At 39.9% G+C, this 19,117-nt stretch overlaps 1 protein-coding gene across 3 annotated transcripts in view; it reads right to left on the bottom strand.

Moving 5' to 3' along the window:
- The window catches only part of BBS7 (Bardet-Biedl syndrome 7), a 66,696-nt gene that overhangs the window by 37,071 nt on the left and 10,508 nt on the right, over positions 1 to 19,117 (bottom strand). For all 3 annotated transcript variants that reach the window (XM_073641215.1, XM_073641221.1, XM_073641225.1), the window contains 5 exons: positions 16,704 to 16,890; positions 14,033 to 14,105; positions 6,492 to 6,608; positions 6,272 to 6,402; positions 5,764 to 5,848 (listed from right to left, as the gene is read on the bottom strand). In XM_073641215.1, the coding sequence (XP_073497316.1) occupies positions 5,764 to 5,848; positions 6,272 to 6,402; positions 6,492 to 6,608; positions 14,033 to 14,105; positions 16,704 to 16,890 (593 nt within the window). The remainder of the gene's footprint in view (positions 1 to 5,763; positions 5,849 to 6,271; positions 6,403 to 6,491; positions 6,609 to 14,032; positions 14,106 to 16,703; positions 16,891 to 19,117) is intronic.

The raw sequence follows: 19,117 nt of genomic DNA on the forward strand, positions 1-19,117 counted from the left end.
GCCCGGCAGCAGCAGGAGACGTGCTGCGGCTACGCTGTGTGCCGGCTATTAAGGAGCATGAAGTCACTGCTCCCCGCGCACACAGTCCCGGCGTGGGGAGCAGTGACTTCCGGCAGCTGATCTCTCCTTGTGAGCCGCACTAAGTGACGCCATGCGCGGCTCACAAGGAGAGATCAGTGCGGGCAGACCGGAAACAGCGCTGGAGGAGAGAGAAAAATGGTGAGTAGGAGTGTTTATTTTTTTTTATGTGCAGCGTGATGGGGATTAGGGGGACCATGCATACCAGGATGAGGGGGGCATACATACCAGGATAAGGATAAGGGGGGCATACATACCAGGATAAGGATGAGGGGTGCCATGCATATCAGGATGGAGGGGTGCCATGCATACCAGGATGGGGATGGGGGCCATGTATAATAGAAAGGGGGGGCATATTTACCAGGATGGGGGATATTATCAGAATTGGGGGACATTACCCCTATAACAGTGTCAGCAGCAGACCCCCTCCCCCTTAACAGTGCATCGTGACCACATTTTTTGCTTAAATTCTTTTTTCTATTTTCCTCCTCTAAAACCTAGGTGCGTCTTATGGTCTGGTGCGTCTTATGGTCCGAAAAATACGCTAGTTACTTATTAATCCTGTCTAATTTTTAGATGATGTAAAGGTAGTCTTAGAATGCACCATATTTATCATAGTGGCTCATGCTGGATGGTAAATGTGATGCTTCGCTAGGACTCATTCAAGCAATGATTTTTATTGTGTGCAAAAAAACAGTCAGAGCTGCAGAGTTTCATCAGTGCTTGGTCAGTGCGTCAGTTTTTACCATCAGTGTTTTTCACGTATGAAAAAAATAAAATACACTGAAAATCTTCTCCAGTGTTAATCTCGGACAGCACGTTAATGGCATCCGTGTGCTTTCCGTCATTTTCACAGACCCATAGACTTGCATTGGTAATGCGGATCATTAACAGACATGTCTCCATAATTTTTTTTTTTAAGGACACACGGTCCACAAAAAGACACGAACGTGATCAGCTCCATAAATTATAACGGGTTCATATTCTATCCATAAACACAGACATCTGGATGAGGCCTCAGATTGCCTAGTCGCCTATTACTTGAATTACTTTGCGCCACAATTTCTAAATCTCGTAATAAATGTGGTACAAGGTATGCAGGTCGTTTTTTTTATGCAAATTGCACCCGAATTCTGGACTTTTTGTTTTTTCCCACCATTAAAGCTAAGCATAGCTGACATAATATGCGGAATACATTATTTAACAGTATGTGATCACTTTTTTTCCTGTGGTTTCAGTCCGTCAATCTCTACAACCAGCACCAAACTTCTCTCAGCATAGAGAAAAAGATACTGCCAGCAAAAGGATTAAAAGGTTGTCCCACAAATGAATATTACATATCTCTAATACAACCCCAATTCCAAAAAAAGTTGTAATGTTGAGTAAAATGTTAAGAAACCAAGAATGCACCAATTTGTACATCTCTTATAGCCATATTTTACATAGACCACATATCAGAAGTTGAAGGTTTGACATATTTTTTTCAAATGAAACAAATTCCTTTAGAAATTAATGGTAGCAACCAGGGCTGTGGAGTCGGTAAGCCAAACCTCCGACTCCTCAATTTCCATGCCACCGACTCCACGACTCCGATTCCCTCATCCATGGCTCATGTTTAAGTGATAAATTTACTGTAGCACAGATTCATCTCAGCTAAAAGTCTAGACCCTAAAATCAGGAATAGGACATTTCATAACTTTCCCAAATTCTTAAGAAAAAAATATTCCCCACAAACTGCACTGAACTACTGTACCCAATTTATTATATATTTTAGGAGTCGGAGTTGGTCCATTTTATACCGACTCTGACTCCACAGCCCTGGTAGCAACATATCACAAAAAAGTTGGGAGAGGGGTAGCAAAAGGCTAAAAAAGTAAGTGGTACTAATGAAAAACAGCTGGACGATCAATTTCTAACTAAGTCACATGTCTGTGTATACCAAGACAATTTTAGAGAGGCAGAGTCTTTCAGAAGCAAAGGTGGTCGGAAGTTCACCAATCTGTGAACAACGTTGTCTAAAAATCATAGAACAATTTCAGAAAAATGTTCTTCAATACAAAATTGCAAAGATTTTGAATATTCCACCATCTACAGTACATTATATCATTAGGGTTGCATTAGTCCCCTAGGCATGGCCAGCTGAGTATTATAGAGAGGTTTTAGAACAATATCTGCTCCCTTCCAGACAATGTCTATATCAGGGAAGGCCTTGCATATTTTAATCCATCACAACAGGAATGGCTTCGGCAGTTTCGGTGGTGAACGGGCTGCCTGTCGTCCAGACCTTTCACCAATAAAAAACATTTGGCACATTGTAAAAGGCAGAGGGGATGCTACCTAATGGCAGACATGGTCCTGTCCCAACTTTTTTTTTAAAGATATTTTACAGCAATTAATTTCTAAATTATTATTTTTTTTAAATGTCTAACTTACAACTTCTGATCTGTGTTCTATGTTTTACTGTGAATAAAATATGTCTATAAGAGATTTTCAAGTCATTGCATTCTTGTTTTCTTTACATTTTACACAGCGTTCCAACTTTTTTGGAATTGGGGTTTGTAGATTAAGCACAACTTCACGATTTTTCTAATGAAATAACTGAATTGAAATAGAAAAAAATTTCTCCTGTGGCGAGACATGGCTGATTTTTTTATTATCTTGCTCACCAAGCACATTTAGGGCAAGTGAGAAGAAGCCGGTTCTAGTGCCCTGATTTTTATTAACTGGCCTGCACAATAGCAGGAGTAACACCAGCACTCAAGGATCGGGGAGGTGGGATTAAGTTACTGAGCATGTCTGACCACCTGCACTGGACATATTTGATGGACATTTTGAGGATATAATTAAAGGGAATCTGTCAGCAGGTTTTTGCTATTTATACTAAAAGCAGCATAATATAGGGCACAAAAGCCTGATTCCAGGGATATGTAACATATTAGGCTGTGTGTTGTATTTCCAATACAATCAGTATTTTATCAGCAGGAGATTTACACCTCAGGACAACATCTCGTGTGCACTGCAGTCAGGCTAATCTGTGTAACCCCACCCCCACCAATGATTGGCTGCTTCCTCACAATGCACAGTGTACACAGGAAACTACCAATCAGGAGTGTGGTCCGGGTTATACACAGAGCAGAAGAGTTAGCTCTTCTACATCTACATCAGACAAACCAGGATTATATCAAAACTACACCAAGCAGCCCAGTAAGTGATACATCAATGGATTCAGACTATCTGATCATTTAGCAAAAACTAGGTGACAGATTCCCTTTAAAAGAACAGCAAGGGGCATCATACCAAGTATATAAGGAACATTTGTTTTATTATTCCTGTCAAGGTAATATATATATATATATATATATATATATATATATATATATATATATATTATAGAAAATCAATTCGTTTATTTTAATAGATTACCTAATCAGTGTGAATCAATATAGAGATGATGGAATAATCTATGTGTATGTATGTATGCAAATGTGTACAGTACAGACCAAAAGTTTGGACACACCTTCTCATTTAAAGATTTTTCTGCATTTTCATGACTTTGAAAATTGTACATTCACACTGAAGGCATCAAAACTATGAATTAACACATGTGGAATTATATACTTAACTAAAAAGTGTGAAACAACTGAAAATATGTCTTATATTCTAGGTTCTTCAAAGTAGCCACCTTTTGCTTTGATGACTGCTTTGCACACTCTTGGCATTCTCTTGATGAGCTTCAAGAGGTAGTCACCGGAAATGGTTTTCACTTCACAGGTGTGCCCTGTCAGGTTTAATAAGTGGGATTTCTTGCCTTATCCATGGGGTTGGGACCATCAGTTGTGTTGTGCAGAAGTCAGGTGGATACACAGCTGATAGTCCTACTGAATAGACTTTTAGAATTTGTATTATGGCAAGAAAAAAGCAGCTAAGTTAAGAAAAACGAGTGGCCATCATTACTTTAAGAAATGAAGGTCAGTCAGTCCGAAAAATTGGGAAAACTTTGAAAGTGTTCCAAAGTGCAGTTGCAAAAACCATCAAGCGCTACAAAGAAACTGGCTCACATGAGGACCGCCCCAGGAAAGGAAGACCAAGAGTCACCTCTGCTTCTGAGGATAAGTTTATCCGAGTCACCAGCCTCAGAAATCGCAGGTTAACAGCAGCTTAGATTAGAGACCAGGTCAATGCCACACAGAGTTCTAGCAGCAGACACAGCTCTACAACAACTGTTAAGAGGAGACTTTGTGCAGCAGGCCTTCATGGTAAAATAGCTGCTAGGAAACCACTGCTAAGGACAGTCAACAAGCAGAAGAGACTTGTTTGGGCTAAAGAACACAAGGAATGGACATTAGACCAGTGGAAATCTGTGCTTTGGTCAGATGAGTCCAAATTTGAGATCTTTGGTTCCAACAACCGTTTCTTTTCGCGACACAGAAAAGGTGAACGGATGGACTCTACATGCCTGGTTCCCACCATGAAGCATGGAGGAGGAGGTGTGATGGTGTGGGGGTGCTTTGCTGGTGACACTGTTGGGGATTTATTCAAAATTGAAGGCATACTGAATTAGCATGGCTACCACAGCATCTTGCAGCGGCATGCTATTCCATCCGGTTTGCGTTTAGTTGGACCATCATTTATTTTTCAACAGTACAATGACCCCAAACACACCTCCACACTGTGTAAGGGCTATTTGACCAAGAAGGAGAGTGATGGGGTGCTACGCCAGATGACCTGGCCTCCATAGTCACCAGACCTGAACCCAATCGAGATGGTTTGGGGTGAGCTGGACCGCAGAGTGAAGGCAAAAGGGCCAACAAGTGCTAAGCATCTCTGGGAACTCCTTCAAGATTGTTGGAAGACCATTTCCGGTGACTACCTCTTGAAGCTCATCAAGAGAATGCCAAGAGTGTGCAAAGTAGTCATCAAAGCAAAAGGTGGCTACTTTGAAGAACCTAGAATATAAGACATATTTTCAGTAGTTTCACACTTTTTTGTTAAGTATATAATTCCACATTTGTTATTTCATAGTTTTGATGCCTTCCATGTGAATGTACGATTTTCATAGTCATGAAAATACAGAAAAATCTTTAAATGAGAAGGTGTGTCCAAACTTTTGGTCTGTACTGTATATGCACATGGATTATGTTAATAGTTAATGAATATATAACTAACAGCTTCTGTTCTAATTTGTAGACACGAACAACTAAATAATTTCCTGGGAATGACGTAAGCATGTGCATGGCTGATAACAGAGAGATTCATGTCGAGTTGGCAAAGATGGCGCTGAGAAACGAACTCACCCCTCCCATCAGAATTCCTAAGGCGTTACTGAGTGCAAGAGATACATGGATGAGCAAATTACATCGTGCCAAGTTATCAGAAAAGAGCAATAAATTTTACTAATCCCACCTAGAAGGAGAATGCTATTTAACCCCATGTCTACGTAATAAAGTATGCCATTTGCGTGGTTCAGTCTCTGAGTGAAGTTTATCAACCAGATTAGCAGATTTGGTTAATTAGCTTCTCTGCATGCACTCGGACATCTTTAATTTGTAGGAGAGCAGTTACCTAGTGTATCTTAAATTGGTGAAACCTTCACATTCCAATTAAGAAATTGTTATGTCTTACATCATCTAAAAGAGAAATTAAATATTTAATCAAACCTTGTTAGCCTAAACACAAATAACCTACCAGAGTAAGTAGATAATACAATTTCATCATAACCTTCTTTCCCAACACAGCCTCCCTGGATGGATGTTATGCTTTCTGTCAAGGACTAAAAAAAAGAAAAAAAAAAAAAGACAAATCTATTGCGAAATGTACTGTTATTATAATGGAAATGTGAGTCATGCACAATTGGCTCCCTTATAAAAGTTCTCTTAGAGATATTGGTACTCTCAGGATTATATATATAGATATGTCTTCAATATATTTAATGCTTTTTACACTGAGCTGGAAGATTGAATAAATGGTTACGTCATAGAGCGATCTTTATGGAGAAGCTACATTAGATTAATATGCAAAAATAAATACAAAGACACAATAATTACTTGGCAGCTTAAATAACCTATTCTGGTTGAAATTATTCCAAACCTTCTTGGAATCTTACAGTATAATAATTCATAGTATTGATCTGTTCCGATAGGTTATTATGTAATACAGAATTACAGTTTCCAAAAGATACTTTGCACAGACTTACATGGTCAAATCGGAGAACAGGATCACCTGCACTGTCAAAGCCATATACCTCCACCGTCCCATCATCTCGACCAATCAATATGTCCTTTACTCCATCTGCCATTATGTCGTAGTTGTCAATGCATAAAATGCCTAGCAAGACATATGAAATAAAGGGATTAGTGATCTATCTTGTTTACGTCTCCATCAGTGGCAAAATGCATGAAAATATTTATACAAACCTCCTCTTTTCTTCTCATTGAATATTTCCCATTTGGGCACAGGCGAGCCTCTTGCAATGTGAATTAATCCAATCTTTCCGTCTGATGTTCCATATAAAAGCTCTTCTCCATTGCCACCTGGATATAAGAGAAACCTGGTTGAATTTGAGAGTAACACATTTCTTACACCAATTTTTTTTTTAAACAATAATTTTTATCTTAAATACATGCATAGTAACATTTTTAAAAATACTTTAGTTATCATTTCTTACCAACATTCAGATAGCAAAAAACATAACATAACAACCCTCAACTACCCTCCCTTTACCCATATATGCAGATACAACATAAGATAGAATCCAAATTTCTATATATACACGCTTTCCTTTCCTTACTTTTTGTGCATCGCAATATACATAGTTTATTATTGCATTTATCCACCTTTACCTCCTAGCTAGTGGCAATTAATTAGTTAATGTCCGGATCTCATAGTAATTCTTATCCAATAATCCTTAAACTTTCCCAAGTCTATGTCAATCAATCATTTTCAACTTTCCCAGAGTCCCCCTTATGTCTTCCAGTAAGTACCAACTGGTCAGTTTGAATGGTCTCATAATCTCAATAAGCTCTTCATTTGTGTAGTGTTTAAGCAAAAAACACTTCCATTTTACCATAAGTGCATTTATACTTTTTTATTTGTTACGCTCGGATTCCAAATGGAACAGCTCTTTTATTTGGCTTATTATAGCTTTCTGATCTGGGGTGGCTTTACTGAACCAAAGCTTTAATATGCTTCTTTTTGTTATCAGACATACTGAATGGAACAATGGAGCCAAGATTTCCTTTCTTTTTTTTTTGTATATCCCCACCTGCCTTCCCCAAATAAGAGTGAAAAAGGAAAGGTAAGGGGTGTAGTGCAACATTTCCAATGCCCATATTATCTAACATAGCTTTTATATCCTTCCAAACTACTTGTATTTTTGGGCAACTCCAAAAACCATGTAACACATCTGAGTCTTTAAGCGCACATTTTGGACACTGTGTCAAGCGGTCTTATTTTACTAATTGGTGGTATATTGAATGCCAATATAGCTCTATGCATGATCCTATATTGTGTATCTCTCCAGACCTCACTCAAAATGTTTTTTCTGTACTTCTGCCAACCTGACAGTATTTTCTCCCCTCCTTCTTTCCCCTCTATTTGTCTCACACAAGTTTTAAATGGTTGTGTCATATCTCTAGTTACGCAAATGGTTTTTAGACCTCTATATACTGTGGATATATTTTGTAGACCATTTCCATCAAACAGCAGTTTATCCTTCAAATTTCTTTTCGTTTCTCCTCTTACTTTTATTAGTTGTGACATAACCAATCCCTTAATTTGCCCATACTGTAGAAACTGGTGTTCACTTAATTTGTATTTTGCAATGATCTCCTTTCAGGACATCCAACTATTCTCTACTTCATGCAATAAATTAGCTACTTTATGAACCCCTTTCAGCTTCCATTCCTGAAAAAGTTTGTTCTTTCCCAAGTCCTGGAATGCAGGATTTTCCCATAAGGGTAAATCTTTCGATATTCTCCGTAACTTTAACTTTCTCCTTAATTCCTTCCAAGTGGCTATTGTGTCTCTATAAACTATTGAGTTTCCAATTTTTGGGGCATTAAGCCTTGAGGTGTCTTACACCAATTTTAATAAAGAGAAACAGTACTTCCTCCTGTGTATACACCATAACTGCATCACAACAGGTAACATGGGAGTACCTATTTAACTAAGTAATGCAAGTTTGCTTTTTTAATGGTTTGAAGGACCTTTCACCAAATGTTACATGTTGAACTGGACACACAATGCAATAGTGGCTGTAGAGCGGAATTAAAAAAGAGAAAAAAAAAATTATATTATATATATATATATATATATATATATATATATATATATATATATATATATATATATATATATATATATATATACACACAGTGGTGGCCAAAAGTATTGGCACCCCTGCAATTCTGTCAGATAATACTCAGTTTCTTCCTGAAAATGATTGCAATCACAAATTCTTTGGTCTTATTATCTTCATTTAATTTGCTTGCAAGGAAAAAACACAAAAGAGAATGAAGCAAAAATCAAATCATTGATCATTTCACACAAAACTCCAAAAATGGCCCAGACAAAAGTATTGGCACCCTCAGCCTAATACTTGGTTGCACAACCTTTAGCCAAAATAACTGTGAACAACCGCTTCCGGTAACCATCAATGAGTTTCTTACAATGCTCTGCTGGAATTGTAGACCATTCTTCTTTGGCAAACTGCTCCAGGTCCCTGATATTGGAAGGGTGCCTTCTCCAAACTGCCATTTTGAGATCTCTCCACAGGTGTTCTATGGGATTCCGGTCTGGACTCATTGCTGGCCACCTTAAAAGTCTCCAGTGCTTTCTCTCAAACCATTGTATACTGCTTTTGGAAGTGTGTTTTATGTCATTGTCCTGCTGGAAGACCCATGACCTCTGAGGGAGACCCAGCTTTCTCACACTGGGCCCTACATTATGCTGCAAAATTTGTTGGTAGTCTTCAGACTTCATAATGCCATGCACAAGGTCAAGCAGTCCAGTGCCAGAGACTGCAAAGCAACCCCAAAACATCAGGGAACCTCTGCCATGTTTGACTGTAGGGACAGTGTTCTTTTCTTTGAATGCCTCTTTTTTTTTCCTGTACACTCTATGTTGATGCTTTTTCCCAAAAAGCTCTACTTTTGTCTGATCTGACCAGAGAACATTCTTCCAAAACGTTTTAGGCTTTCTCAGGTAAGTTTTGGCAAACTCCAGCCTGGCTTTTTTATGTCTCGGAGTAAGAAGTGGGGTCTTCCTGGGTATCCTACCATACAGTCCCTTTTCATTCAGACGCCGACGGATAGTACGGGTTGACACTGTTGTACCCTCAGACTGCAGGGCAGCTTGAACTTGTTCGGATGTTAGTCGAAGTTCTTTATCCACCATCCGCACAATCTTGCGTTGAAATCTCTCGTCAATTTTTCTTTTCCGTCCACATCTAGGGAGGTTAGCCACAGTGCCATGAGCTTTAAACTTCTTGATGACACTGCGCACGGAAGACACAGGAACATTCAGGTCTTTGGAGATGGACTTGTAGCCTTGAGATTGCTCATGCTTCCTCACAATTTGGTTTCTCAAGTCCTCAGACAGTTCTTTGGTCTTCTTTCTTTTCTCCATGCTCAATGTGGTACACACAAGGACACAGGTTGAGTCAACTTTAATCCATGTTAACTGGCTGCAAGTGTGATTTAGTTATTGCCAACACCTGTTAGGTGCCACAGGTAAGTTACAGGTGCTGTTAATTACACGAATTAGAGAAGCATCACATGATTTTTCAAACAGTGCCAATACTTTTGGCCACCCCCTTTTTTAGGTTTGGTGTGGAATTATATCCAATTTGGCTTTAGGACAATTCTTTTTGTGTTTTTTTCATTGAAGACAAATTAAATGAAGATAATAAGACCAAAGAATTTGTGATTGCAATCATTTTCAGGAAGAAACTGAGTATTATCTGACAGAATTGCAGGGGTGCCAATACTTTTGGCCACCACTGTATACAGTACAGACCAAAAGTTTGGACACACATTCTCATTTAAAGATTTTTCCGTATTTTCATGACTATGAAAATTGTACATTCACACTGAAGGCATCAAAACTATGAATTAACACATGTGGAATTATATACTTAACAAAAAAGTGTGAAACAACTGAAAAAATGTCTTATATTCTAGGTTCTTCAAAGTAGCCATCCTTTGCTTTGATGACTGCTTTGCACACTCTTGGCATTCTCTTGATGAGCTTCAAGAGGTAGTCACCGGAAATAGTTTTCATTTCACAGGTGTGCCCTGTCAGGTTTAATAAGTGGGATTTCTTGCATTATAAATGGGGTTGGGACCATCAGTTGTGTTGTGCAGAAGTCAGGTGGATACACAGCTGATAGTCCTACTGAATAGACTGTTAGAATTTGTATTATGGCAAGAAAAAAGCAGCTAAGTAAAGAAAAATAAGTGGCCATCATTACTTTAAGACATCAAGGTCAGTCAGTGCGAAAAATTGGGAAAACTTTGAAAGTATCCCCAAGTGCAGTTGCAAAATCCATCAAGCACTACAAAGAAACTGGCTCACACGAGGACCGCCCCAGGAAATGAAGACCAAGAGTCACCTCTGCTTCTGAGGATAAGTTTATCCGAGTCACCAGCCTCAGAAATCGCAGGTAAACAGCAGCTCAGATTAGAGACCAGGTCAATGCCACACAGAGTTCTAGCAGCAGACACATTTCTTCAACAACTGTTAAGAGGAGACTTTGCGCAGCAGGCCTTCATGGTAAAATAGCTGCTAGGAAACCAATGCTAAGGACAGGCACCAAGCAGAAGAGACTTGTTTGGGCTAAAGAACACAAGGAATGGACATTAGACCAGTGGAAATCTGTGCTTTGGTCTGATGAGTCCAAATTTGAGATCTTTGGTTCCAACCACCATGTCTTTGTGCGACGCAGAAAAGGTGAACGGATGGACTCTACATGCCTGGTTCCCACCGTGAAGCATGGAGGAGGAGGTGTGATGGTGTGGGGGTGCTTTTCTGGTGACACTGTTGCGGATTTATTCAAAATTGAAGGCATACTGAATCAGCATGGCTACCACAGTATCTTGCAGCGGCATGCTATTCCATCCGGTTTGCGTTTAGTTGGACCATCATTTATTTTCCAAAAGGACAATGACCCCAAACACACCTCCAGGCTGTGTAAGGGCTATTTCACCAAGAAGGAGAGTGATGGGGTGCTACGCCAGATGACCTGGCCTCCACAGTCACTAGACCTGAACCCAATAGAGATGGTTTGGGGTGAGCTGGACCGCAGAGTGAAGGCAAAAGAGCCAACAAGTGCTAAGCATCTCTGGGAACTCCTTCAAGATTGTTGGAAGACCATTTCTGGTGACTACCTCTTGAAGCTCATCAAGAGAATGGCAAGAGTGTGCAAAGCAGTCATCAAAGCAAAAGGTGGCTACTTTGAAGAACCTAGAATACAAGACATATTTTCAGTTGTTTCACACTTTTTTGTTAAGTATATAATTCCACATGTGTTAATTCATAGTTTTGATGCCTTCAGTGTGAATGTACAATTTTCAAAGTCATGAAAATACAGAAAAATCTTTAAATGAGAAGGTGTATCCAAACTTTTGGTCTGTACTGTATACATAGGGGGAAAATGGGGGTGCGCCTTATAATTTGAATTGAGTGGTGAAGCTTACTGGTTGCGGTGGTGCAGGGGCTCAGCCGACATTTTGAGAAAGCTGGAGACCCGCACCTTCCATATTCTTCTATGCGGCAGACTCCGGGAAAATGGCCGCCATAGGCGGCACATGCTCAGATTGAGATCGGAAGCCGAGATCTTGGGAGACGAGATCTCAATCTGAGGATGCGCCGTCTATGGCGGCCATTTTCATGGAGTCCACCTTTATTAGAAAGTATGGAGGGTTCGGGGCTGCAGCTTTCACAAAATGGCGGTGGAGCCCCGGCACCACCGAACACCTCATCCTACCAGCATGTGGCCAGCAGCCATCTCCCGACTTCTGCCTCCGAACACCCGGTCCTGCCTCCGCCAGCAGCAACCATAACACCAATGCCGCCTCCCAACGTAAGCTGACTATAACACGCACCGGTTTATTAAAAAGCATTTCTTTCATATGAACATGGGGTAAGTGACGTAGTGAATCAGAAAAACTATACTACATTTCTAATTGGGGGTATTTGTTAATATTATTATTACACCTACTACATATAGAGTATTCACTGGGGGCGTGTACTTCTTCCCCCTATATCAGTGTTCCCCAACTCCGGTCCTCAAGAGCCAACAGGTTATATTTTCAGGACTTCCTTAGTATTGCACAGGTGATAATTGCATCACTTAGACAGGCAAGAATTCAATCACCTGTGCAATACTAAGGAAATCCTGAAAACATGACCTGTTGGTGGCTCTTGAGGACTGGAGTTGGGGAACACTGTCCTTATATGATGCTGACCAATCATAAGCAGACATTAACACTCAAAGGAAAAATTAACAGGTCCCACTATAGCTAGAGCAGATTTTTTAGTGTGTGAGATGTAATGATATAGCTCTGATCTCCTGGCCTAACCTCCTGCATGAGTCAATGTGGGGGGAAGTGCAGTGCAGCTGAGTTTAGCTGTGTCACATTACAAACCCTTCTATCAGCTCTCCTAATTACGGAGTGCAAGTAATCAATTAAGTCTGCTGCATTCAAGCAACTTGTGACTGCAGACTTTCTTGCCAAACCTGGACAACCCATTTAAAAAAGTTAACGCATTAGGTGCCAAATACTTAGATTGCTAATATCTCTGCATCAGAGAGGCAAAATAACAAAACAAAACAAACAAAAACATTTTATTTTGCTCTGTAGCCACTATTACATCCTGCTGTATCGAGTACAGCAATAAAAATTGGTTAAAGGTCTTCTTTAAGCTAATTGTACATATGAGATTAGTTGGAAAAATGTTCGGCAGAAAGCTCTCTCTATTGATTCCCACACACACATCAGCACGCAGCTAGACCAAGCGTTTTTGTGTGTTTTCAACAGTAAGAGGAGAAAGCTGCTGCCATTCTCCTCTTACTATGGCATGTGTCCTATGAAAGCAAAAAGATTGGCGGTTGAAATTCCAACTGCCCCATCCTTCTCTCCCCAGACACCATATATCGGGGTAGAGTCAGAAGGTCCCCATAAACGTGACTGAAGGTTCTGGTAGCTTTCATCTAATGTGTATGGGGCCTTTTCATCTTCCTCCCCTGTTATCATGGAATAAATTCCATTAAAAAATCATTACAAGTATTTCCTGTCTAAGCTTAGGGCATAGAAAGACATGAAAAGCCCTGTGATCTCAATGATATCCTGAGAACAGATAAATCATTTCTACTCAAATCATCAAAATACATAAAAAAAAGGAAAAAGTATTGTCACAGATCAGCAGAAAAAGGGTTATCTGCGCTGAAATACAAGAGATAGATTTGACTGTATCAGACTGAAATAGACAAGAGTGCAGCGTGGAAAAGTTAAAGAGTTGGCTACCACGGGTTCACATATGACTACAACATGTAAAAATGAAATGATAAAGGAGCAGGACCATAACAAAAACTATCACCTATCCATAAGACAGGTAATAGATGTATGATCACTGAGATCTCCAAAAAGCACTAGTCCTGAGGCTGAATAAGAGCACCGCTCAAGTATGGACATTACTCCCCAACATATTATTGGGACTGGGAATAGGTTACAGATGTCAGAGTTGGGAACAACACTTTGTAGTATAGATAATACACTTTTGAGCAAGTTAAGCAATATTCCCAAGCACTCTCCTGCTAATTTCTACTACAATACAATAGTATCTGACATACAAAACAAAATCCATAATTATAATTATGACGTATGAACCATGCACAGCATGAATCTCCTGACAGGTTTCCTATAATACACGTGAAGAAAATCAATGAAATACTAACCTCCATCACCGCTACTCAAGGCCAGGACAGACGGTGGACCAGGAACTTCAACTTCGTACAATAAATCAGACCCCTTAAAAGAAAGAACAACTTTAAAGATGAAGAAACATTTGGGCAATATTATAAAAAAAGAAAGGTAGTGCGTACCTAGCAAAATATTTATTTTTCATTGCTAGTGTGCTTGTCATTTTTGCTCTATTTTACGCAAGTCAAAAATACTTTGTGGATTATTTTAAAAATATATTTTTATAGGAACCCTGTGAATGGACATGGGCTATAATGACAGGATAGCCTCCATCCAGCATTAGGAGATCACTAAAGGAGTTCCCTGGGGGCTCCACATATCTGCCTTCAGTAAACTCCCCAGAGTAGCCGGGATTTATAAAGGACCTGTCTGTTCTCCTGACTTGTCTCGTTTAGTAAAGGATTGTATTCTCTAAAATATAACAATCCTGGATCATCTTCTCTAAGACGTTTGGGTTGTACTGTTTCTCTGTTATTCTTCCTAGAATATATGAATAAATGTACAACTAGGTTGAGGGCAAGTAACAGACTGAAGGGAAGCGCCTTTATAGTAAGACGAACAGTAACATCTAGTAGTCCATTTATTGCTACATTTCTAGAAGGAATAACAGAGGAACAGTACAATAACGAGTTCTAAGAAAAGAGGTTTTAGAATTGTTAGTTCTTGGGGAACACATATTAATAAAACAGGAATGGTAACAGGAATCAGGAATGGCGACAAGCACTCTTTACCACTTCATTTTTGTACTTTTGTTTTTTCATCCTCTTCCTCCCAGATCCATAACTTTTACATTTTTCTGTAGCCGTGGTCTTATGAGGCTTGTTTTTTGTAAGACGAATTCTAGTTTTGAATGACATCATTTATTTTACAATATAACATGCTGTATAATGGGGAAAATAATCTAAGTGAGGTGAAATGGAGAAAAAAAAAACCTACGCAATTCAGAGTGTTTTTTTTTTATTTTGTTTTTATGGCATTCATGGTGTGTAAAGTTGACGTTGAGGTGCAAACATCATCAAAGCTTATACCTTAAAAGGAACCTGTCACCAGCTTTGTCCCACATTATGTAAGGCCAGTACCTTTCAGGTCTGATATAAAGCATTCTAGTATGCTGTATATATGCCCCCAATCCGGCATGCAAGACAAGAAAAACACCTTTTATTATACTCACCTATGGGGCGGTTGGGTCCGATGGGAGTCACTGGTCTTGATCCAGTGCCTCCTCTCTTCTTGAGATGCCGTCCTCTTTCTCTGCTTCTTGTGGATGACGCATCCTGCGTCATACACACAGTGTCCAACATTGTGCTCCTGCGCAGGCATAAATTACTGCAGTGTGCATGCGCCAGCACTCTTTGGCCTTTTCCTGCGCACTGCAGTACTTTGCTCTGTCCTCAACAGGGAAGAGAAGTACGCCTGCACAGGAGCGTGACGCTGCACACTGTAGATGATGTAGGACGCGTCATACACACAAAGCAAGAAGGAGGACGGCATTGAAAGAAGAGAGGAGGCACCGGAACCAGATGCCCATCTGTCATGACTGCCTCGTAGGGGAGTATAATAAAGGCTCTTTTTCTTGCAGGCCGGAGTGGGGGCATATATATATAACATATTAGACTGCTGTATATGAGGGCTGAAAGGTACAGACCTTACCTCATATGGGACAAGCCTGGTGACAGGTTCCCTTTAATGAATCAGGGGTGTCTAAATCCAACACTTCCCCTCAACTGCAGGTATTGATAAATCGGGGCCTTTCTTTTTATTGTAGTGATGAAAAAAATTATTTTGAAATTTGTAACAAAAAAAAAAATTGTGTCCACATTTTCTGCCTTTTTTTTTTATTTTATAGCCAATGGAGCTGTGTAAGGGCTTTTTGAAGGAAAGGCAGCAACTTAAATACAGTAATTCTGGAGTTTCAATTTTTTCTTTTTGCTTTAGCATTTACCTTAGAAGTTAAATTATTTTATATTTTAATAGCTTTGACTTATATTCAATTCCAACATGGTCGCAGAAGATATTAAAGAAAAATGTATGTTTAATAGTGGAAAAGCGAGGTAATTCAAATTTTTATATTTTTTTAATATAAAAAAAGGAAAAGTTTGTAAAAAGTCCACAGGTGTTTGAACCTGCGATTCATCACTTGTTCTATATGGTTAAATAGTATATAGCAAAAAGTATGTTCCCAGGTGAAGCCAGCTTGGCTTCACAAGAGTACGAACATTGCAGCGATTGTGCCTCCAGTAGGCCACAGCCTGCCATGGCAGCCCATTGGCACCCAGCGATCTCCTTGACGTGGGGCTCATAGGCGCCTGGAACGGTGTTCCCACGAGATGGACTCCCACACAGCAAGGTGACAAATGGTCCATGCTATGAGCTATGACGCATTCCCGAACTTCAGAACTCCTAGATGTCTCCGGAGAATGCAGGGAATGGCAGCTTTGGACATTTACTGTCGGAAAAGTGAGTACAGAGATGAGTATTATCCAGGCATTAGAATAGTTCAGGGCAGCTTTTCAGGTGACATGGTCTAGTTATAAACATATCAGGTACACTTTGATAATATCACGTTACTGGGCACAGTGTAAACTAAAGTATATAGCAAATCAACAATCTAGTCCAACAACCGTTTCATGTGTAAAACCATCTTACCTCTAATATACGGAGCACTCTGTCCTGGCAGGCAAGTATTGGTGTGATCCTTTCCAGCTTTTCTACTGGTAGGCAAAGGACATCGCTAATTTTATCCCCAGAGAGATAGTAGTGTTGGTCTTTGCAGTCACAATAATGGTTGTAGATGTAACTCGCACACAAGAAAAGATCAGATCCAGACACATGCCTAGGAAAGTATGGACCAAATCTTAAAAAGAGATACTTCATTTCTGCAATGTTATTTGGTCTATGGACTATGCCACTAGTCCAATCTTCAGGAGACCACCCCCCCCCCCTTCCTGGCAATCAGGAAGATGAATGCACCCTTTAAGTAATCTTATCTATTGTAATTAAAGGGGCAGTCTTACAATGGACATTTATCTCCTATAACTGATCGCTGGAGGTCCTACCAATCTCTACATTAGATATGAATGAAGCAACAGGTCACGGCACATGCACTAGGCTTATAAGGAACAAAATAATAATAAATGCAAAGATAGCTATAATCAGTGCTGGGGTATATACATATAAAATACATAAATGGTTCATCCCAGAAATAGATAGAAGAATACAGAAGAAATGTGCACAAAGAACCCAAAATGAAAAAAGGAAAAGCTTTATTGAACATAGAAAAAAAACTCATAAAAAGATTAGAAAGTGGGAAACCAGCAGCCGGCACCATAACACAGGAATATGGCAGGAGCTAAATCATTATACCATTATGGTAAACTGTAATAACATTACATGGAAGCCCAAGAGGATCCAATCCACTAATGCAAATAACATGAGTGAAATCTGAATGAAGTAACATTACCTTGTGATGTGTTGCCAGGCCCCACATGACGTGTGTTTAGGTGCAATGCCATCGTCTGGGGGTGGCATCTCCCCTGCAGAGAAATCTATATAAGCAGACCAGTGACTAATTGTATCAAGCGACCGTGCCATGTTGTATAAAACACATGCGTTAATTAGTGCAGGTCGCGATGACACGGGCCCCACATCAGCAGCAGGTAATGGTTACTCCATTCAGATTTGCATGAGTGGATTGGATCCTCGTGGGCTTCCCTGTAATGTTATTACATTTTAACATAATGTTATAATGATTTACCACATGCATTTATTGAGATTTATGTTATTTATACATTATGTTAACACTATATACTATACTATACTATGTAGAAGATTAACACTGTAGTCATAGTGCTGATTTTGCACTGGTATTTACTTTGGTCCACACTTATTTTAAGGTGGGATAGCTTATATACTATTTTTGATCAAAAACAGTGTTACTAAGAACCCTATTTTATATAAATGCACTTGCTTTTTATTTATTTACAGCAGGGTTTTTGTTCATTTTGCTTCTTGTAGGTTTTTCTGATTCATGGCCATTGTGAAACATGCATTTTTGTGCTGCATATATACCAACTTAAACCAAGCTCAAATTTTGTGTTTTCACATTTATTTTTTAGCCTCTGTCCCATACTATGTGATTTCAGTAATCACCTCCTGTCATATTCTTGTGTTGTGGCGCCACCTGCTGGTCTCCCACTTTTTAATAATTTTTTATGAGTTTTTTCTATTTTCTATAAAAGGTTTACCTATTATTAATTTTGGGATCTTCATGCACTTTTTCTCTGTGGGCTTCAATCTCTACATTATTAGAATATTAGAGATGTGTGCTCCTCCTCTCCTCATGCATAGGTCACAGTTAGCAGAAGTCTATGCCAGTATGGTAGAGGAATGAGGGTTTGCTGGAGGTATGAGACTGTAAGCAGGGATGAGGTGTGCCATCCCTGATGTGGCTCCTAGGAGAGCAGGGATGGAATAAATCCTGCTGTAACTACTTAAGAGAGAGGTGGTGCTACTAGGGAAATGGGGAGGGGGGCACAGCATTAACCCCCACAGGAAATACTATTAGGCTGTGTGCCCACGATGCGTTTTTTAAGTGGCAAAAACGCTGCAGAAACACTTAAAAACGCATGGTAGAAGGCCTGCCATGTTCCCCAATGATAATCCGCTGCGGGTTATCATTGCGGAAAAAAACACAGCACTACCATTTATTTTGCGGAAGCGCTGCGTTTTCGCCGCCATTGACTTGCATCGGAAAGCATGGATTATGCATCACTGCATCTGTAGATGCGGAATCCATGCGTTTCAATGTGCGGATGGTACCCGGGTCCGGAGGACAGGAGACTCTCCTCCGGACCCGGGTACCATAGAACCTGTAAAAAAAAGAATAAAATAAAAAATAAATATCATATTTACCTTCTGATGGCCCCCGGTCTCCTTGTCCTCCCTTGCCGGCAGCTCGCGGTGGACTGAAGGACCTGAGCTGACGTCATAGTCATGTGACGGCAGGTCCTTCGGTGTAGTGTACCGCAAGCTGCCGGCAAGCGAGGACGGAGCGAATAAAG

This window comes from Phyllobates terribilis, unplaced genomic scaffold (genome assembly GCF_046119375.1).
Source record: "Phyllobates terribilis strain yellow unplaced genomic scaffold, ASM4611937v1 Scaffold_1__5_contigs__length_1240528914, whole genome shotgun sequence".
Taxonomy (NCBI): Eukaryota; Metazoa; Chordata; class Amphibia; order Anura; family Dendrobatidae; genus Phyllobates; species Phyllobates terribilis.